Source organism: Ursus maritimus, unplaced genomic scaffold (genome assembly GCF_017311325.1).
Source record: "Ursus maritimus isolate PB19 unplaced genomic scaffold, ASM1731132v1 scaffold_27, whole genome shotgun sequence".
Taxonomy (NCBI): domain Eukaryota; kingdom Metazoa; phylum Chordata; class Mammalia; order Carnivora; family Ursidae; genus Ursus; species Ursus maritimus.
Window position 1 is genome coordinate 26283108 of NW_024425230.1, and position 21353 is coordinate 26304460.

Consider the following 21353-nt stretch of genomic DNA (forward strand, 5'->3'; position numbering starts at 1 on the left):
CTTCTTTCCCCTCTCTGCCCACCTCCGACCCACTGGAGACTGGGCCCCACCCCCAGCCACTCACCCTGCAAATACCGTGCCCACCGCCGAGAAGAACCACTCCGGGGAGTTGAAGCCAAGGATGGCCACGCTGTGTGCCTGCTCCAGGCCGAGCTCCAGGACCAAGGCAGATAGGCCGGGTCAGCGGGCACGGAAGGGGGCCTCTCAGTCCCAGCCAGGCCCCCTTCCAGATGGCGGGGGACGCCCCTCCCAGGCTGCACCCCGTGGGAGAACGCCCCGGGGCCCTTGCTGCCCCTCCCGGGGCCTTCCCAGGGAGTCGGGCCCTCTGCCCAGCACAGCAGGCAGCCCAGCCCGTCTGGAATGTGATCACAAGTGAAAACCAGGTGTTGAGTGGCTGGCACGTGGGGAGGGCCCCGCACGTACCAGCGGGCCAACGCATGGGAATGGTTTTACAGTTACTCTTTCCAAAGGCTCGCCAGGTCGGGGGTCAGGGAGGAGGCCTACGAGGGCCCAGAGCTAGAAGGTGGGTCTGGGGAGGGAAAGGCTCTGTCTCAAGGGGCCCCTCACCTTCAGGAAGCCCTTGGCAGCTTTTCGGGCCAGCACGTAGTACTGGGAGTAGGAGATGTGCTCCCACGTGCCCTGACGCTTGAAGCCCAGAGCCCAGAGGTCCCCATACTTGTCCAGGGTCTCAGAGAACATCTGGTGCACAGTGTAGGGAGGCTGTGAGCAGGCGGGGTGGACCCTTGGGCGCACACGTCCATCGGCCCGCGTCGTCCACAGTGTCTCCTCTGAAGGGGAGGGGAGACCACAGCTGGGATCATGCTGGCCTAGGGCCACCCCCTGAGGCCCTGGCCCTCCCGGGGGGCACAGCTCCCAGGCCACGGGTCCCAACAGTGCTTTGGGGGCTGGGCCATGGGTGCTGGCAGACAAGCAAGGGACTGGAGTAGCTGGGGGGCTGCCTGGAGGAGGAGGTCTAAAGGCCCCGGGGATGGGCAAGGCTTAGGGAGGCAGCAAGGAGGTGGAGGCCAGAGATGCCAAGGGCCTAGACCTTTCCTGTCTTCACGCCAGTGGAACCTGCCCCCCAAGGCTGGGCGGTCAGTGGTGTTCAGGCTGCCTCAGAAGAGCAGGGCCATCAGACCTCCAAGTGCTTCGGGGTTCCCACCTTTTCTCTGCCCCCTGAGAACTGGGGACAGGCCCTGCTGGACAGAAGGTCAAAGCAGCAGGGGGAGACCAGCAGCTCGGACCAGCCTGAGAAGGGTCCCAGCCGCAGGGACAACGTTCAGTCCTTCTCGCCAGGCCCCGGGCACCGTGCCGAATCCCTCCCGCGGGGATCCAGTCTGCTCCACGGGGTTGGTGCCTCGGTTTGCAGACGGGGCAGCGGCAGCCCTGGGAGGCCCAAGCCTTTCCCCGGCCCTGCGTGCCTGATGCCATGGCTCACACTTGGGGCACCACGCAGCCTTGAAGTGTCAGGCGACCCACTCTGCGAGCAGTAGGTGGGAACAGATCGATCGTGTCATGGGCGAGACTTTGGGCACACCACGCACATCTGAGACTGTCCTCGGAGGAAAGGCGAGGATTCTGACCTCAGGGACAACAGGCGGTTCGAAAGAAACGGTATGCATGAAGAACGGGACACACAGCTGGTGTGCAGTAAACGCAAGCTCCCGGTTCTCCGAGTTCTCCAAATTCCCAGGAGGCTTGGACGGGAGGTCTACATCCTTTAGTCCACGGGGCCTCCTTTCCCCGGGCCAGGGCGGTCCTTCCCAGCAGATGACCCGCTGCGGGGAAGGAGGGCTGCGTGGGAGGCCGGGCTGCCCTGCCACCTGCCAGCTGGACCACGTGGGTGGCCACAGCCCACGGATGTCCCTTTGAGGTCGCACCAACCTCAAAACTGTCCTGTGGGATGACCTCATCCCTCCCTCCAGACACTCTTGGGTTGCACGTGGACCCTGAGGTTGGCAGAAGACCCTGGGCTGGGACAGGAAAGCCAGTCCCTCCTTCCAAAGAGGCCACGGAATGTGCCACCCAAAGATGTGGGTGTGAATGCCATCAGCAGTACTTATAAGAGTCAAACATGGAAACCACCAAACGCCTGTCCGCTGGTGAACAGAGTCAAGCATGGCACACCCCCAACATGAGTCCGCTTGGACACAGCCGACACGACTACCACGGGCAGAACACGGTGCACTCAGAACCGTGTTCGCAGGAAGAAGCCAGAAGCAAACAACGCTAGCGTGTGGGAACCATCCAGAAAAGGCGGATTCGCGCTTGCCTGGGGGTGGGGAGTCACCACACACGGACACCAAGATCTTTTCAGGGTGATGGAAATGTTGTACAGTCAGATCGCAGTGATCTTGGTGCAGCCGTAAAAATTTGCTACAAATAACTGAAAAAGGATTTTTTTCAGTGAAAAATCATCACACTAAAGTGGGTAAATTGGATGCCATACAATGACGCCTGAGTAGAAGAGCTCTGGGGGTGGGGCAGCAGGAGGCCCTCTTCCCTTCCCTGGTCCCCCAACCAGAAAAGGTGGATCCTGCCCGTGGCGCATCCCTGGGGGGCACGAGAGGGGAGGGGCTGAGGGAGGGAGAGGCGCATGCACGCTGCATGCTGAGCAGGGAGCCCGAGGCGGGGCTCGACCCCAGGACCCTGAGGCCATGACCTGAGCCGAAGGCAGACGCTTCACTGAGGCTGCTTCTCCCTCCGCCCCTCCCTGCGTGTGTTCTCTCCCTCAGATGAATAAATAAAATCTTTAAAAAAAACTAATGTAAAGATAAATCACCCCCATGAGGCACTCCAGGTCTGCATCCTGGAGACACAGGGCTCTGGCAGTCCTCCTCTGTCTCTCTGTTCTCCGTAAAGAACAATGACCACGTCCCCCCCAAGGGGACGGTAACCGTCCCGAGCCCCACCTCCGCGCCAGGGAGGCCGCAGGGCATGGTGGGAACTTCGGGCCCAGCTCAACTGCAGGGGCGGCTGCCCTGGGCGCTGGCACCCGGCAGGGATGGAAACCAAGGGTTACCCGACATCTGCGTCTGTGTGCAACCACCGTGTTTTTAAATGTTGGCTCACACCTCAAGAAAACGTTATGTGGACCAAATCAAACGGAGCTGTCGAAAATCACCCATCCTTAATTCTGTGGCCCCAGGGAGTCTCTGGCGGTGAAGGGGGGTCGAACGCCCGGCCCAGCCACTTCCCCAGCCACGCACTCTCCGACGGCTCGCAGCTTTTGGCCCTTGTTCCAGGCTTTCCAAAGGACAGAGCTCTAGAAGTGGGCTCATTGGCTCAGAAAGAAAACACCTAAGACTTTGCATGGACGTTTTAGACAGAGTTCCTTCATCTGACTTCTGCTCTGCCACGAACAGCGTGGTCCCGCCGACCCTGTGTCCGCTGTCTCACTTGGCAGTGCCCGCGCTCCGCGCGCAGGAGGCTAGAGGGGATGGGAAAGAGAAGAACTGCTGGTGGGCCTGCGAGCCTGGCTCCGCTTCGCCCAGCTGCTCTGCCCAGGGAGGAGAGCCAGCCCGGAGCACCGGCGCCTTGCGGCGGGGGATGCGGCCCAGGGTTCCCGTCCGCCCTTCTGCACACCCGCTCCACCCGCAAAGCTGAACCAGCTGGGCCCCTGAGGCCCCAGACCGGCAAAAAAGGCTTTGGTGGGCAAGGGGCCTGCCCGCCGTCCCCGAGGCCCAGTCGCTCTCCTGCCCACAGAGGAGGGTCACGGCTCGCCGTCTGAGTGCCTGCCTGGCACCTGGTGGGCTGTACGTACCTTGTCCACAGCCCCTGTGACGGCACAGCTGACCCTCTGAGAAACAGGGAGGCAAGTTGCCTGAGCGGCTGGAAGCAGGGCTGGGATTCCCACCCACGGTCCGACTCCCAGGCCCACGCTGGCCCCAGCGCCCGTGTCTCCTTCAGGAAAGGACTGTTCTGCCTCCTGCCCAAAGCCTGGGGGGAGCTCAGGAGCATTGACCTTGGGCAGCGGCCACCACCGCCTCTTCCCACATTCCAGGGCTCCCAGAGAACCTTTTTGGAACCACAGTGTGGTGTCCACACCGTGGCCTCTAAGCAAGACCCTCTGTGACCTCAGCACGTACCCCTCCAGCCAGCCTGAGCGGCCCTCGGTCCCCTCTGCCCCCACCCGAGGGGTGCCTTGGCCCGAGCTGTGTCTCTGCCTTGGACTCACTCCGGCCACGCTGCTCTCCTGCATTTCTGGTTCCAAGTACCACCCCTCCCTGAAGGTTGGAGCCAGGCCTCGCTGAGGGTCAAGCCTCTCCCACAGCTGGAGGCTCTTGGAAGCAGGTGTGACTCCTTCCTGGGGTCCGAGTGCAGAAGCCCAGCCCGGAGCGGAGGTCAGGGGGCCTTTAGGGAAGAATGAGCTAGCTTCTGTCCCATCCCTGTCCCAGGGCGGCTGGACTGAACCACCATGTGTCTAGGAGACCCAGGCCTCCTGCTTTCCCTCCTCCGGCTCACCAGCATAGCCTGACAGTGAGCAGGTCACCTTCCTGCCCAAGTATGGAGAGGGGCTGGCCCACGGAGTAGGTGTCTGCCGAACCTCCGCCCTGCCTGCCTGGGAGCCCGGCTCAGTATCCTTCCGCCCGAGCCTGCCACAGCTCAGGGGCCTGGGCCTCTGGGCTTGGGGCCTGAACGAAGGGAAGACAGATGAATCTCCAAGCCTGGGGGGCCTCGCTCTCCCCTTTGTCTTCTCACGTCCATGTAGGCCCACCTTTGGGCCTTTGCTCACGCCGCTCCCTCTCCCGACCTCACCTGTGTCTGAAGAGGAGAAATCTCTGGACGATGAGTTAGAAACCCCGTTTTCCACTATCGGCAAGGTGGGCAGAGCGGTCCGAAGGGCTGGCTGGCCCACAACTCGCTGAGCCTCGCGCGCGGCCCTGCCCCCTGGCCGCAGGAACAGGCCGAGCCTCACGCCCTGGCCCCGCGCACTGGGTCACGTACGGGGTCACGTGCGGGGCACGGTGCGGTGGGAGCCTCTCTCTCGCCGTCTGAGCGGGACTGGCGGGGAACGTGTGGCAGAGGCCACGGCAGGGCGGGGAGCCTAGAGAAGCGGGTGGCGGGCTGAGTGTGCGCGAGCGCAGGCAGCCACGGGAGTCCACTGCTTCCCATGCCCCGGCAGCGCCCCAGCGTCTGTTCTTGCCCGCCCTCCCTCCGCCTGCGCTCCGCGCCCCCTGCCCCTGCCCCCTGCCCGGGGCCTCTCCCAGGCCAAGCGTGAAGCATCCGAGATGTCACCGGCGCGGCCGACCACGCTCACGACGGGCCGGGGGGCTGCGCGGCGGGGGAGCGAGTCGGTACGACCTTGCCGGGGGCAAGCAGCCAGATGGACCAAAGGGCTTGGAAAGGGGGCCCTTGGAGCAGCCAGCGCCCCTGCAGGCAGAGCCCATGGGAACGGAGCAGAGCCCGGAGACCCCTCCGCACGGCCCTGCTTCCCTGAGCAAGGCCACTGGAAACGACCAGCGTCCCAACGGGGGGTGGTAACTGCATGGGGGGAGCCTCGCTGTGGATGCGAAGTCCTCCGAAAACCCAGCGCCAAGGAAACGCCCGCGGCGCGACACCCGTGGGGCGCGGCGTGGGCGCGCGGGCCGAGCGGAAGCCCCTGCGCCTGGGACCCCAGTGCGGGCCAGCACCGCGCCGCTGCCCAGACCCTCCTTCCTTCGCTCCGACAGACGCAGCCCCTGCAGCCGCGGCGCCCGCAGCCGACGTGCGCCAACAGCAGAGCGAAACCACGCCGTGCGCCCTTCGGGGATACGCGTGGGGGCTTCAGCGGTTGGGGGGAGGCATCCCTGAGAGGGGCCGGGAATTCCCACACACGGCACGTGGGCGTGAGGGGGCTTCCTTACGAGGGGGTGGGGATGGCCAAGGTCGCAGCAGGTCAGCCAACAGTGGACCAGACCTCAGTCGGTCCTGGCAGCCGAGTGGGGTCTAGGGGTGGGGATCCACGCCGTTCCCTTGGGGATGGCGTTGGGGGAGGAGCCTGACCCTCTTCCAGACCCAAGCAGGGGGGAGGGCCCGTGAGCTGGGGGTGCCCCGCGGCTCCGAGGGTGGCTCCTGGGGCAACCGCAGAGACATAGAAATCAGGATGGGGTGCCAGGCCTTAAAGTTGTCGCCGTCCCCCCACCCTGACGTTCAACAGGGACGCAGGTCCGCCGTGCCCAACCAGGTTCAGGGCTCCAGTAGCAGCCAAGAACACTGCCAGGACCCAGCCAAGCTCCCTGTCATCCAGGAAGGCACCCACGACCCCAACCCAGCCAGCAGACAGTCTGCAGCCAACAACCAACCCCCCAGAGCACACGAGAGAATGCCGGCTGAGTGCCCAGGGTGGCCCGGCCCCCCTCTCCTCTCCTTCTCTTGCTCACGTGGCCACTGGTCTTGGCCTGACCCTGGCCTGGGTCTTATCAATCGCCCATTATGCTGGGGGCGGCCAGGCAGGCTGGGAGCTGCTGTCCTTGGGGCTCTGGGATAAAGGCTTCTGAATAGCAGAGGAAATCAGTCTCAATTGGCTGGAAGGAGAAAAAACGGGGGTGAGGCTGGTGGGGTGAGGAGAAGCGCGGAGGCGTTTACTGCGCCTGTGGGAATGGCTGAGAATGAGCGTATTGTACAGTTGGAGGGATGCATGGGCCTGGGGTAGCGGGGGCCTGGGACAGGTCTGCCTCCAAGCTGCTCCTCCCAGCGCCGGACCCTGAAGCCCCCGCTGCACGGGCCAGCCTGGACGGGGGCCAGGACGCTCCCCCTGCGCACAGGGACCCTTTGCTGCGGCCCTTGGACACTGCTCAGACCTGTGCCAAGCACTCGTGGGGATATTTAAGGGAGAGGCCATGCTGGCCTCAGAACACAACTCAAGATAAGGACAAGGCCTGCCTGGGACAGAAGAGTTTGTCCAGACCTTGTACGGAACGTACGAGAATGTGATTTTGGCCCCACTGTGGCCGAGGTGGGAGAGACCCCCTTCACGTGCTGGCCACTCACCAGCCTTCTTGCCTGAGGGTTCGGAGCTCTGGGTTGTGGCCATGAGCAGAGAAAGCTTGGCAGAACCCCGTGCTCCCTGGGGCTCAGTTACCCAATCTGAATTACAATCGGGAGGGACAGGACGGTCTCTGTGGGCCCCCCCGGGGTCACCGTTTCAGCTTTTGTGTTCTACCGCCAGGATTCCACTTGTTCTGGACCATGGACGTGGGGGCGCAGAGATGGGCTTTACCCGCCCTGTGGTGGGCATGCACAGGAACCACACGGGGGACGCTGAGGCGGTCTCCACCCACCCCGCAGAGCTCAAGGCGGTTTTCGTGTCATTTTGGGCAGGAGCCCAGCCTCCTGGACCCTCCCTTGTACACATACCGTGTCAGCACCCCGAGGGGAAGACAGGAGCAGCTCTGGGCGTGGACAGATATATAATCAGCCCCCCCTCACAACCCCGGGGCAGCTGCTCTTTCCACCCACGGGGCCTGTCCTCGGGCTTTAATAAAACCACCAATGTGCACCAGAGACGTCCCAAGACTTCTTTCTTGGCCGTGGGCTCTGGACCCCACTGACCTCCCCTGCATTCCAAAACTCCATCAGAGCAACTCTGGGCCCAGATAAAGCATCTAACACACACTCAACGGAGCTGGACATTTGATTAGGAGAAGTCTGTACGGGGGTCCCCACTTCTTTTGGCGGGCAGGCTGGGGTTCCCACTTGTTTCCACTTCTCAGGTGAGCTGACTACACGGATCTCGCCTGTCCTCCCTTCCCCATGCCCACCAGAGGCTGAAGGGACAGCGGGGCCTCTGCCTCCCACTGTCACCACCCTGCTCCCCAGCCTCAGGCTGTGAGCGCCCCAGGGCAAGCGTGGTATCTGTCTCCTTCCAGCCAGAGAGCAGCCGTGCCCTTGAAGCATTTGGGAAGGGTGGGAGTGAGGGACAGAGAGAGGTCCTGTGCAGCCCTTGACCCAACTGTGGGCCTCATGGGGCTAGAAACCCCAGCCTCAGAGCTCCCCGGTGGGTGTGGGAGTCCGCGAGGAAGAGTGGGCGTGGGGAACAGGCCCTGGCCGGCCCCTCCCCCAGCCCCAGCTGCAGCTGCTGCTCTCTGGGGATCCCCTCCCCTTCCCCGCGGTCTTGGCCTTGCCCTGTTCCAGCTGGGGTCCATGCTCAGCTAGAAAAAGCTAGAAAGAAATGTGTCTCCAGGGCCTGGCACAAGACTGCCTTTGTGTGGAGGTTAGATTCTGGGAGCTCTGTGGCCCGATTCAGCGGCCTGCCCCCTAGCTCAGGGCCTGGCCTGGGGACAGGAGCTCAAGGACCCTCGAGCTTCTGGGAACCCAAGGAGGCTCACAGGTGGGTGCTGATGGCTGAAGGCAAGACCCCCAGAGCTCCCCAGAGGGGCTGCCAGCTCAGCGGTTAGCTGGAGGGCAGGCGGGGGCTGGCGAGGCCCGGAGGGGACCACGCTGCTACCCAGGGCCCAGAGCGGCAGCGTGGCCGGTGAGGAGCTCCACTCCCCGCCAGCGGTGTGAGTGAGACAATCACAGAACCTCTCTGAGCTCGGTTTCCTCCGTCACAGGGGAGCGGGAGAGCGCCTACCCCCGTGCTGCCCTGAGAGGACATGAGACTGTGAACCCCTCAGCACAAACCTAGCTTGCGCTAAATGTCCTTCAGGGCGGCCGTGTGGGGAAGGAGGCTTGAATCCCTCACGGCCCTGCAGCCCCTCCCTACAGCCTGCCACCGGGACAGGTGCCTTCTCCCGGCCCTACAGACGGCGCTTCGGGACAGGGCAGCCGCAAGACTCCTTCCCACCTCCTTCCCCGCGGAGCCTGGAGCCCGGGCTCCCGGACTTGCTGGGGAGTCTTGAGAGAAAGGCTGCCCAGCCCCGGCACCAGGCTGGCACGTGGCGGGCGCTCGGTCCCTGCCGGACTCAGATCTTACTGCGGCCGCGCCCCAGAAGCCCCGGGGCTGCACGGGAGAGGCTGGGCAGAGCATGACCCTCACGCCAGCACTGCAGGGCTCACGGCAGGGCCGACGTCCCCAGAGGCAGCTCTGCCACGTGCCTGCTGACAGCAGTGGTGCCAAGAAGCTCAGCCCGGGAGAGGAGCAGCGAGTCTGAGGGCGGCACCAGCCCTGCCAGGGGAGGTGATTGGCACTTGCTCCCCGGGGAGCCAGGCAGCCTGGGGTGCCCCAGGAGCCTGCCCTCCCTATGCCTTGTGGCGTCTCTTCTAGCAGGCACGGTGACCTTTGCCCTGACGCTGCCTCTGTCCTCCGACCAGGAAAGCCAGGTCAGAAGACATCTGGGGGAAGAGGCCTGGGCCTCCCCTCCACCTGTTGCCGGCTCTGCCCGCCCCTCGGCCCGCAGGGACCCAAAGAAACGGCTTCCCCCGCTGGCTCCGCTTCGAACCCTACCGAATCCCGTACCCAGTCTAACCACGAGGAAGACAGCGAAGGACATTGTGCAAAAGACACGCTGAGTTCAAACACTTCCACCCAAACACCCAAGTGAGGGGGCGTCTCGGGATTACGCCTGGCTGCTCCCAGGAGCTTGCGGCTGGGCGAGTCCGCAGCGGGGGACCCGCACCCCAGGGGCAGGTGACAGGATGTACCACCCCCAGGACAGGCAGACCCAGGACGCAGTGACCTCTGCACCAGGCACTTGCCGTCTCCGTGTTTGACCTGTGCTGTTGGTACAATGTTGTCAGACAGCCAATAAAAATGAATGAAGCTGAGCGGCTACTATCATTCCGGTGACTCTTCGGTGTGGATGATAGCTCTGCCCGGGGCAGCTGTCTGACGGCGAAGGTCTCTGCAAGCCTCCCACACACATGCCCACTTCCGGCCCCCTGCCGGCCCCTAGCCCCAGGCAACCAGGCTGGGCGCTCCCGGCCTTGCCTCCCGGTCTCCCGGGGCCTCTACCGGTCCAGGGGCCCTGGCTGCCTCCCTGCCTCCATCCTCCCCACCACTCACTCCTTCCCTCATGCCTGGCCCTGACGTGGCCATAAGGAAAGGGGTGCGGTGGGGGCCCCTGGGGCTGTGGCGACCAGCGGGGACTTCCACCTGCTCCGGTGTGCTGTGGCTCCCCCGGCTCGCCTCTGCCCGGGTGCTGCCCGCGGCCCTCCAGCACCCCGGCACAACCCGCAGACTCACGGCGGCTCACCTGACCCATCCGGCGGGGCGTCCTTGTCCTTGTCCTTCTCTGGGAGCGAGAGCGTGAGGTCATGGCTTAGGGACTCTTTGGAGGGCGTCTGCCCATCAGTCAGGGAGCTGGCAGGGAGGGGAGAGACCACGTGAGACCCTCGGGCCCGGCCTGGCTTCCCGATGCTGGCCGGCACACACCTGAGCCCCCTCCCGGTGGGGGTCAGGGGACGAGACCTCAGCAGCTGCAGGGCTAATGTCGCCCCCACCCAGCCTCTCCCTGCAGGTTCTCAGAGCTCAGCCCTGCTCTGCTCTAGGTTGTCGTGTGACTCTGGGCAGGTGCACAGCTCTCTCTGGACTCAGTGTTCCCATCTGGACAAGGAAAGGCTTGGGGGTCCAGCACTGGCAGATTCTGGGCCAATTCAGGGGAGCCCCGCCTCCTCACTCCCCACACCCACTGGGCCTCAGGTATTGCAAACAGTCATGCTTAGAAGCTCAGAGCGCAGCTGAGGACATTCCAGGGGCTCCCACACGTCCCACGCAGGCCCCAGGTGAGGACCTCCCCTTCCCAAGGGTGCCTGTGGGGGGGCCCCAGCCTACTCCCCCACGGAGGACAGGCATGGGGCCAGAGAGATCCGGGGCTCAGGCCATCCGCCTTCACCCCTGGTCCAGATCCTCCTTGCTTCCCTGGTGTGGTGGCCCTGGACAATAGTTCTCCTTTTCCAGCCAGATAGCCCAAGGGGTTAGGGGTCTCTATTGTCAACCATTCCTCCTCAGGGTTCAATTGGCCAGACCTCAACGTCCTGGGTGATGAGCGGATGGAGTTCAGTACACGCACCAGGGTCAAGCAGGACTACAGCCTTCCACAACTCCAGGGGCATATTTCACACTCCTCAGTATGTAAACAGAGCCTACTGGAGTTGTGCAGTGTGCAACCTGTGCAGCTGGTCGTGGCAGCCCCGAGGGCAGGACCCTGGCTCCAGGGAGTCCCGTCCATCTCGTCTCTCAGGGTGGGGCTAGTCCCATCCCTGCCCACTTCCCAGACTGTTGGGCCAGTTACCTGCTTGTCACATTCGGCCTTACTCCTTGCTGGTACCGCAGGTTCAAACTAAGTTTGCGAGCGCACCCAGGCCCACCTGGCGGCAGTCTGCTTAAGAACCTGAGATAGGTTTTAAAGTGAAAGACGTCAGGAGGTTATGAAGGGAGGGGCCTGGGGAGAAGGGGGATGCGCGGGGGCCAAGTTGGTCCCCTTCTTGGAAAGTTTGTGAGCAAGGCCCCTCAGTCTGGAGCAAGGGGTCCCTGTGCCAGGCAGAGAGTTCTGAGCGTGTGGGACTTGTCCTGCTGACTTTGGGTCATTGGCCACCACCATTACCCGCTTGGGTTGTAGAGTGGACGCTGCGTCTGCTTTGCAAAAGAGACAACCGTGTTGGTACCAAATGTCCCCAGAGCTCTGGACGCAGATAATGCCATCAGTGGGCGAATGCGGGACACGCACACACACGGGCCGAGGGTCCCCCACTGGGAGTCCCTGAGCGGGGCTGGTGAACTTGGTGCAGCGTCCACACCCTCCTGGCCGCGTCCTCAAAGGACGAGTGAGGCCAGCTGCAGGGCAAACCCGGCACCCACAGCAGCCTGGCCCCGGAGTCGAGCCGCCAGCCCCAGACGAGGGGGGCGGTCGCGGGCTGTGACGGCCGCTGTCGCACGGCTTCCTCACAGGCGAGTCTGCTTTAACCCCCATCAAAAGGTACAGGCAGGGGCGCCTGGGTGGCGCAGTCGTTAAGCGTGTGCCTTCGGCTCAGGGCGTGATCCCGGCGTTCTGGGATCGAGCCCCACATCAGGCTCCTTCCTAGGAGCCTGCTTCTTCCTCTCCCACTCCCCCTGCTTGTGTTCCCTCCCTCGCTGGCTGTCTCTGTCGAATAAATAAAATCTTAAAAAAAAAAAAGGTACAGGCAGCATTTCCCGCACCCGATAAAAGCGTGTGTATGCTGCTTCTGGTTTCAAAATAGCTGTGTACGCACGAAACGGGAAGACAGCTGCGCAAGGACGCGGGGGCCAAGCGAGCTCATCCCGCGTGGAAACTTCTGTGTGTGTGTGTGTGGGGGCTTCCCTGAGCTCCTGGCACCCCTGCGCATGGGCCAGGCTCTGGGGGCTCAGATGCGCTGCTGTCCATCCCCCGTCCTGCAGGATGCGGGATGCCTCGTTAAGAGAGGCCAACGCCTAGTTTTCCAGGCGAGGAAGGGGTGCTCTTGCCCTGGCCCGAGCTCGGCCCGGAAGGGGACGGCACCCTCGCCCGCCGTCTGAAACAGACTTCACGGGACCTCCCTGTGACGTGGAAGCTCCTGCAGGTCCTAATGAGGGACAGACAGCCTGGCCCAGCTCGTGACGCAGAAGGGAAGGGGGCCACGCTGGTGGTGCCGGGGCCTGTGCCCTCCCTGCGTGGCTGCTGCCCCATGTCTGGGTGGGGGGTGCCGGGCCGTAGCTTCAGGGCTCACCCTCACCCATGCTCCTGCCACTGCAGGGCTGGCCTCCAGCCACATACCCGCCCCCACTTTGCTGGCCTCTCTGCAGCGGCCGGGGGCTGAGAGAGCGAAGCTGGACCCACCAGCCTCTTCCACCTGGGGAGTGAGCCTGGGGACCGGGCTTCCAGTGTTCTCCGAGGGGAGCCGCCCTGACTGCTCTGACCCCTCCCACAAACGGGGGCCCCTCGGACTACTGCTGTGGCTCTGGGCGGCCCCGTGGGCTGGCAAGGGACCGGCAGGCGAGGCGGGACCACCATGGTCACGACCAGCGCCTGTCCAAGGGCATGAGTACAGTTCTTCCGGAAAACTAGACCTCTCCTGCTTGCACACACCCCATAAGCACCTTGCCTTACTCGTCTTGCACAGAAACCAAATGTCCTTAGCACCTGCCCGGTCTCTCGGGGAGCGAGGAAGCTCTTGAAGGGCGTGTGCGTGAGAGTATATGGTGAGGGGTGTGGGATGGGTGGAGGGGCTGGGGAGTCTGCACTCCCTCTCTTAACCATCTCTGGTCAGTTGGTCTCTCCTTTGTCCTCCTGTCTTGCCGGAGGAGCTGAAGGGAACCATTTGAACATAGGCCCTACTGAGCCTCATTCAGCTCCTCCTTCAGGAAGCCCTTGGGGATTCTCCCCAACACCTTCTCACTCTCAAGGCCTTTGGACACTCCGGTTTGGGCCTTGAAGGCCACACGTGGCTTGGAAGCTGCATGAGTCTGTCTGTCCTCTGGCCCTGAGATGCACTAAGGCGCACAGTGGCAGCCCAGGAAACGTCCTCCTCAAGTTGTCACCACGTGTGTGACCCACAGGCCGAGAGGAGCCCTCGTTTTCCATGGGAGCCCCTCCTGGATGGGGGGTCCATCTCCTGGTTATTTTGTGTCTTTCTTCCCTTTCTGCCTTCGACAGCCAGGCCCTGTGCCGTATGCAGTAGGTGCTCAGTAAATGTGAGGCTCACCCAAATTGGTCCGTCTGGTTTGACTCCACTAGCTGTGTGACCCCGGGCAAGTCACCGTACCTCTCTGAGCGTCAGCCCTGTGTCTGTGGTGAGGATGCAGGACACCTGCCGCGAGCTTAGGGCTCCGCGGCTCTCGCGTATTGCCGGGGGCTGTCATGGACTTTCGGGGAGTAAGGAGAAGGAAGCTCTTCGGTACGATGGGGAGGGTGACTCAGTGGAATGAAAACCCCCAAACCCAAGACGGGGGGCCCGGGTGCCGTGCGGCCCGGGTACGCTCCCTGGGAGGAGGGCGGGGTCCTCGTTCCTTACACGGTCCTCAGGACGGAGCTGGCACACCTGAGCAGGAGCGTCTCCGGCATGGTCCCCGTGGGGCGGCCGCGCCCCTCGAGCTCACCCAGGAGAGAGTGGGGACCTCAGGGAACACATCAGCCCCAGAGAGGCCCCGCTCCACCAAACCGGCCTGCAACAGAGACACAGCGTGCGTCACGGCCCACGGCCGGGCTGGGCGAGGGCGCGGGTGCCCTCCTTGCTGGGCAGGACTCACCGGCTCCTGCGCTGGGCACCTGACTCTAATTTACTGCCTGCTGAGCCCACACATCCGGTCACAACAAGAACAACACAGACTCTCCTCGGGCTCCCGTTTCTATTCCCCGGGCCAGGCGGCGCGTACCAGGATGAGCAGACCAGCCAGACCCCCAGGACTCCTGCCCTGCCCACCCCTGAGCCCCCGGCTGCCCTCCCTGTTCCTTCCTCCAGTTCTGGCCTCTCTCCGCCCAGGGTGCCAAGGGGACACCCTAACCCTGGAGCACAGCAGAGGATCCCCAGTGCAGGGCGTTGCCCAGACATGTCCCCGAGTCCTGAAGGCCCCAGCTGGGAGAGGAGCATCCCCTCCTCCAGATCCCACTGTCCCTGCCATACCGGCTGGAGCGGGCCGTGCCGGCAGCCCGCCCGGGAGCTGCTTGCTCACGGGCCTCTCTGATCCCGGCACTCGGGGGCCCACGCCCCTCACTTCTGCTTGGTCCACATGGCCTGTCTCACCTCCAAGATCGGACCCCTGCAGCTCTCTCAGGATCCCAGGTTCCTGGCCGAAGACCCCACGGAGGCAGAGTGGATGCCCGGCAGGGCCGGGTCCGGCCGCACAGGTGCTCACCTGCCTGCCCCGTGCGGAGGCAGGGACAGGGCTCTGCGTTCCCTGCGTGTCGTCGGCTGAGACACCGGAGTGTGGGAGCCCGTGCTGCCCGGGCCCCAGGTAATGAGGCGGTGCGGCTGGGTGTGCGCGGGGACCCGCCCTGGCGTGCCCCGGGGCCGTGGGTGAGGTGGCCCCGGACACCTCTGACCCACCTGGCACTGTCCCAGCTGCCCACCTGCGAGCCTCACATAAGAGGGTGGGGAGCAGGAGAGGAAGGGGGACCCGGCCACGTGGGCTGGGAGGCGGTCTGCTGGCTGCCATCCTTGGCAGGGCTGCGGGAGGACGCGGCCCTGCGCCGGGCGTGCACCTGAAGCCAGTCTGGGCCCCAGCGGCGGGTGGGGCTTGACTTCTGGTTCGGTTTTGAATTTTTAACTTTTGTTTACTAAGTGCACCAGTCGTGCCAAGCACCTTAGGTGTGCAGGCTCCTTGCACGCTCTCCCCAGCCCCGCATGGAGGGTTCAGTCAGAGCTCCACGCTCCAGGTGAGGCAGCAGAGAGGTCCGGAGAGCTTGAGACTGGTTGGGCACCGCGTGCCCGGGAAGAGGCAGAGCGGGGTCCGGATCCCAGGTCTCCGTGACCCGCTCCGGAACCAGGACACTGCGCACACTGGATCGACCCATTATCTGCACCATAAAACAGCCAACTGTTCTCTCCCCCCGCCTCTGGAGAGCCCCCGTCCACGGCAACAAATGTCCCTGCCCCTTGCCCTTTGCCCTCTCGTGCCCCCTCCACTTCCCGCCCCCCGGGACTTGGCAGGACGGTGGCATCACACCCAAACCTTCTAACACCAGGGTCCTTGCTCCTTGGAAACCCCTCCCGGCGGCCCCTCCCACCCCTTAGTGGTCACTCGCAAGCCACAACGTCAGGATCTGGACTGTCTCTGGGGGAGGTGAAGACACGCAGGGCCCTGCTGGGCGTTCAGGGGCAATTGTAAGTCCCGTCTGAGGGCCCAGGGGCAGGACGCGGCCTTGTTCCAAGGCCCTGAACCCAGTCAGATGGCAGAGACCCCCCCGACTACCCCAGGAAGCTGGTAGGTCCATACCAGTGCACCCACTTCAAGAAAATTCTGCTCTTCACCAAATTCCAGGTCCTTAAAGTTCTCTTTTTCTGGCAATGCACGCCCACTGCCGCCTCAGGACCTCCCGACATTTTGGGTCTGGGGTACTAGCCCTGAGCCCCCCGTGCGTTATCAGCCCCTTTGAGAATCTGCCGGAAGCCTCCCCCCATCAGTGGTTTGGAAGGGTTCCCAGCCCAGCGAAGCCCAGGAAGGAACGCGGACCTCCTCTGTCCCCAGGACACGGATGACTCCTCCCTCCTCCCCGCTGCTCTCCTGCTGAGGGCTGAGCGGTGGCAGCTGGCTGCGTTAATGATTGGAGTTGGCGCTCGGCATGGTGTGGGTGGGGGGATGGCAACAGAAATGTCCTCGGTGCAAGGGCTGGCAGCAGCCCCATGCCCGGCTCTCAGCATCCCCAGGGCAGAGGGTCTACAGTTTCTATACGGACGAGGGGGTTGGGCAAACAGGTCTCTTCCAGGATTAGGATGCCTTGGGAAATGTGTCATCTTCACTTTCTACCCCCTTGCAAAACCCACAAGCTGGCCTGCCTACTGCTCTTCAGACCCTCCTCCTCCAGGAAGCCCTCTGGGAGGGAGCCTCTGGAGCTGCCCTGGCTGAGCCCCTCTCAGAACAGTTAGCAGAGAGGCTGGGTGTTATTTTGTTAAACATAACTGTCGACCATGAAATAAAAAACTTAATTATGCCCATATCCCCAGAGTCCCTTCCCCAGGATGGACAGCTCCAGGAGGGTCCTCCTTCCTACCGTGATGACTGGGTCAGCACCTCCCCTGTGCAGGGCGCATGGGGGCGAGGGAGACAGCCAACCCGGCTCTTGCCTCGAAGGCTGAGAGGTGATGGCAGTCAGGTGACAGTCAGTGAACCGAGGAGCATTCAAGGTCCCTGGGGTTACCAGACCCAGGAGGGGGTGGGGGGCACAGCGAAATTTAAGGAGAAAGCTGGCAAAGGTGAAGGTTCGACTATTTGACCTGAGGCGGAGGACATGTCCAGAGGCCATGGTGCCGTGGGGGAGGCTGGCCCCGAGGGTGACAGACCAGCTCCCAGGGGCCGTGGCCAAGCAGAGGACTTCTGGGGACCCCTGGTCTCCCGGAAAGGGTGAGGACAGGGCTCGAGAGATCTAAGCCGTGCCCCCCACACCCACTAGAAGGAACATATTTGGGCAGACACCCTGGGGACTGAGCCCCCAGTGCAAGGCCCCCGCAGAGGAGTGTTTGGGGAGAGGCTTCAGCCCCAAAGGCTGGTCCCAGCTCCACCTTGGCTCCTACCCGTTGGGTGGGGTCTGCCAGCCCGCCAGCTCACTTCTAACCCAACTGGCCACACCCAGTCTCCAGCCCTGTCGGGACAAAGCCCGCGAGCCTGCACGGAGATGAACTCGTCCATCATCAGGCTCTGTGGCAAAACCTGGACTGACTTGGGAGGCAATCCGGTCCTGCCCAAGACAAAGTGTTCTGGGCACTGGGACCTGCGGGTTCGAGGTTGGGATCGGCCGCGGATGGGTGATCGTGGGTGAGTCTCTGGTCCTCTCTGGGACTGCCTTGCCTCAGTCACGGGGGATTTTGGTGCCTGGGCTGGAATTCTGCTGCCCTAGGCAGGGACAAGGCTACCAGATGGGGTGTTGCCAGGTCCCTGGGCCCAAGGAGGCAGAGGGAAAACAGGCAGAAATAATAATAGCATGTAAACAGCCAGTAGCTAACATTTATGTAGCACCTACTGTGTGCCTCGTACAGACATGAACACATGCAACCCGCAGACGGCCCGACGAGACCGTTCCTACCGCTTGTCTCACTCCACAGATGAAGAAACTGTGATCCTCCTGAGGCCTCTTGGTTTGCAGACTCGGGCTACAGATTCAGGCAGGTGAGTTTCATACTTTATTTTCTTGGCCAACAGGCTATCCCAGATCATCCTGGGCCTCCTGGGTGGGGCAGGGGCAAACGGGGCGAGGCGCAGCAGGGTGGGCACCCCATGGTCCTATTTTCAATCATTCACCATCAGACCCTTTACTTACACCCCTCCCTCAACTAATATTTTGAAAAATTTTGTGCACAAGGAAGGTGTGTGTGTTGAATCATAATTACAACATTTTCTTCTGTCGTATTATGACAAGCGGACGACCACCTGGTGGTTTTGATTGCGTTGGGAGGGCGGTATGAAGCTTGGAGCTGACAGAATTTGTCAGGAGCAGATACTCCTAGAAAACCACCATCTCCCCTCACCTGCCATTTTTATTTACCATGCTGCGAGTGCGACTTGGGGCCCAGTCCTTGTCCTGTTAGGAACTCAGCTACCCCGTCTGTAAAAGGAAGGGGTGCATGGGATGGTCTCTAAGTCCCAGCTCTGACGGTATATGGTTTTCCATTTTTCCTAGAGGGACATGAGAGAAAGGAAGGATGCCCCCTGTTCCGCAGGCTCTGGACCAGTTCTCTCAGCCAGAGGAACTTTGTGATGTAGGGTGGGGGCAAAGCAGGGGTGAGAACGTGCCCCACACGGGGCATCGTGGCCCTGCAGCATGGGCATGCCAGCTCCCAGACCAGGTCCTGGCCCTAGAGGAACCCACAGTCTAAAGAAGAGGGTGAGGAGAGAGGACATACACGGTCCGGATACATGAGAGGCATCTGTGAACAAGGGGGTCGTGCCGTGGGGGCACAGGGCAGCAGGAGACTGGTCTTCTAGGGCAATGTCATTTCACTTGTTTTTAAAGATTTTATTTATTTGAGAGAGAGGGAGAGGGAGCACAAGCAGGGGGACGGGCAGAGGGAGAGGGGGAAGCAGACTCCATACTGATCAGGGAGTCCAACGCCGGGCTCCATCCCAGGACCCTGAGATCACGACCTGAGCCGAAGGCAGATGCTTAACTGACAGAGCCACCCAGGCGCCCCTCATTTCACTTTTTTAAAAGTTCAAACTACCACCTCCTGAGCATTTTGTGTATGGCAGGCACTGCTCCAATTGCTTTACATGTATTAAGTCATTCAATTACACCAGCAATCCTATAAAGTAGGTACTGAATTATAATCTCCATTATATGGGATATGGAAGCACAAAGTGATGAAGTAATTTGCTCAAGGTGATACAGCTAGTAATCGGAACAGTTGGGATTCAAAGCCAGGTAGTCTCACTCCAGATTTTAAACTCTACACTACCATACGCACTGCCTACACTTGGGTGGGTCTCTGTGAGGCTCCCAAAACCTCTGCACACAGCTCAGCAACACGGGATTTCTGAGGAGCTACTGACTCAGAGAGGCAGAGCCCTGTGGCTGAGACACTAGTTTAATGCACATGCATATTTAAATCCTTTGAATCAACATGCTCCTAACATATCACAATATCCAACATATAACAAAAAATGTCCAGACATCTGAAAAAGCAAGAAATTTGAGCCAAAATTGAGAAAAAAGGCAGTCAATAGAAATAAAATCAGATAGGACACAGATGTTGGAATAAGCATGTAAGGACTTTAAAACAGTTACTAACACATGTTTGATAATTTAAAGAAAAAATACAGACGTAATTGATGAACAATGGAGGATTGCCACATGAAAATAGAAAGTATAAAGAAAGTACAATCTCTTAAATGAAAAGCTTACCAGATGAGCTTAACAGCAGATTTGAAACTATCAAAAAAAAAAAAAAGTTTGTGGACTTGAAGACAGAATAATAGAAATTATTCAATCCAAAGAATAGAGAGAGAAAAGATTTTTTAAATTACACATAACAAAACATTGTTGAAAGGGGCGCCTGGGTGGCACAGCGGTTAAGCGTCTGCCTTCGGCTCAGGGCGTGATCCCGGCGTTGTGGGATCGAGCCCCACATCAGGCTCCTCTGCTATGAGCCTGCTTCTTCCTCTCCCACTCCCCCTGCTTGTGTTCCCTCTCTCACTGGCTGTCTCTATCTCTGTCAAATAAATAAATAAAATCTTTAAAAAAAAAAAAACATTGTTGAAAGAAATTAAGATCTAAACAAATGGAAAGTCATCTCATGATCAAGAGACTTAATATTTTTAAAATGACAATACTCCCCCAAAAAAACTGATCTACAGTTCAACATAATTCCTCTCAAAATCCCAGCTGACTTTTTTGCAGAAATTAACAAGCTGGTCTAAAGTTTATATGAAAATTCAAAAGACCCAGAATAGTCAAAACAATATTGAAAAAGAACAAAGTTGGAGGATTCACACCTCTTGATTTCAGAACACACTACACACCTACAGTCATTAAGACAATGAAGTACTGGTGAATGGATAAATGGAACAGGATGTAGAATCCAGAACTCAACTTCACATATACAGATGACTGATTTTCAACAAGGGCGCCAAGACCATGCAGTAGGGGAAAGAATAGTCTTTTCAACAAATGGTTCTGGGACAGCTGGGAGACAGCAGAAGAATGAAGTTGGACCACACCATACACACAAAAAATTAAGTAAAAATGTATCGAAGGCGGGGCGCCTGGGTGGCACAGCGGTTAAGTGTCTGCCTTCGGCTCAGGGCGTGATCCCGGCATTCTGGGTTCGAGCCCCACATCAGGCTCCTCCACTATGAGCCTGCTTCTTCCTCTCCCACTCCCCTGCTTGTGTTCCCTCTCTCGCTGGCTGTCTCTATCTCTGTTAAATAAATAAATAAAATCTTAAAAAAAAAATGTATCGAAGTCTTAATGGTAAGAACTAAAACTTAAACCATTAGAAGAAAATATAAGTCTACGGGGCCTTGAGTTAGGCACAGCCTTCTGAGATATGATGTCAAGAGCACAAGGAACAAGAGAAAAACAGATAAATTTGACCACATCAAAATTAAGCCTTCTTGTGCTTCAAAGGACACCATAAATAAAGCAAAAAGATTACCCCCAGAATGGGAGAAAACATTTGCAAATTATATATCTGATAAGAGAATTACATGTAGAATATACAAAGAACCCTTACAACTCAATAAGATAACAAGTAACCTGATTAAAACCAGGCCAAGGGTTTCAGTAGACATTTGCCCACAGAAGATGCACAAATGGACAACAGTCACGTTAGGCGGTGCTCAGCACAGTCAGCCATCAGGAAGTTAAAATCACGGCGGTACCACCTCCCCCTCCAGGATGGCTGTAGTCAGAAAGGTAGGTAATGACGAGTGTTGGGTGGGTGTGAGAAATCAGAGCCCTCGCACATGGCTGCTGGGGACACGAGGTGGTGCAGTCACCATGGGGAACAGTCTAGCAGGTCCTCAAAGGTTACACACAGAGTCATCCTATGACCCAGTGGTTCCACCGCCACGTAGGTACCTGAGAGAAATACAAACATGTCCAGATAAACACTTGAAGATGTGTTCACAGCCGCATCGTGCATAATTGCCACCAAGTGGAAACACCCCAAATGTCCTCCAGCTGATGAGTGGGTGAACAGAACGGGGCTCATCCATGCCCTGGAATGTTATCGGGCCGTCTGAGGAAGGAAGCACAGCATGGCTGGATCATGGAAACATGCTTAGTGAAAGGAGCCATTCACAGTAGGTGATACACGCGGCCCCTGACGTAAAATGCCCAGGAGAA

General features: G+C 60.2%; 1 protein-coding gene across 1 annotated transcript in view; it reads right to left on the reverse strand.

Moving 5' to 3' along the window:
- ACSBG1 (acyl-CoA synthetase bubblegum family member 1) overlaps positions 1–21353 on the reverse strand; it is a 47620-nt gene that overhangs the window by 17464 nt on the left and 8803 nt on the right. Inside the window, exons 2-4 of the mRNA XM_040642915.1 lie at positions 10116–10222; positions 568–788; positions 65–153 (exon numbers count right to left, since the gene is read on the reverse strand). Coding sequence (XP_040498849.1) covers positions 65–153; positions 568–788; positions 10116–10222 — 417 coding nt within the window. The remainder of the gene's footprint in view (positions 1–64; positions 154–567; positions 789–10115; positions 10223–21353) is intronic.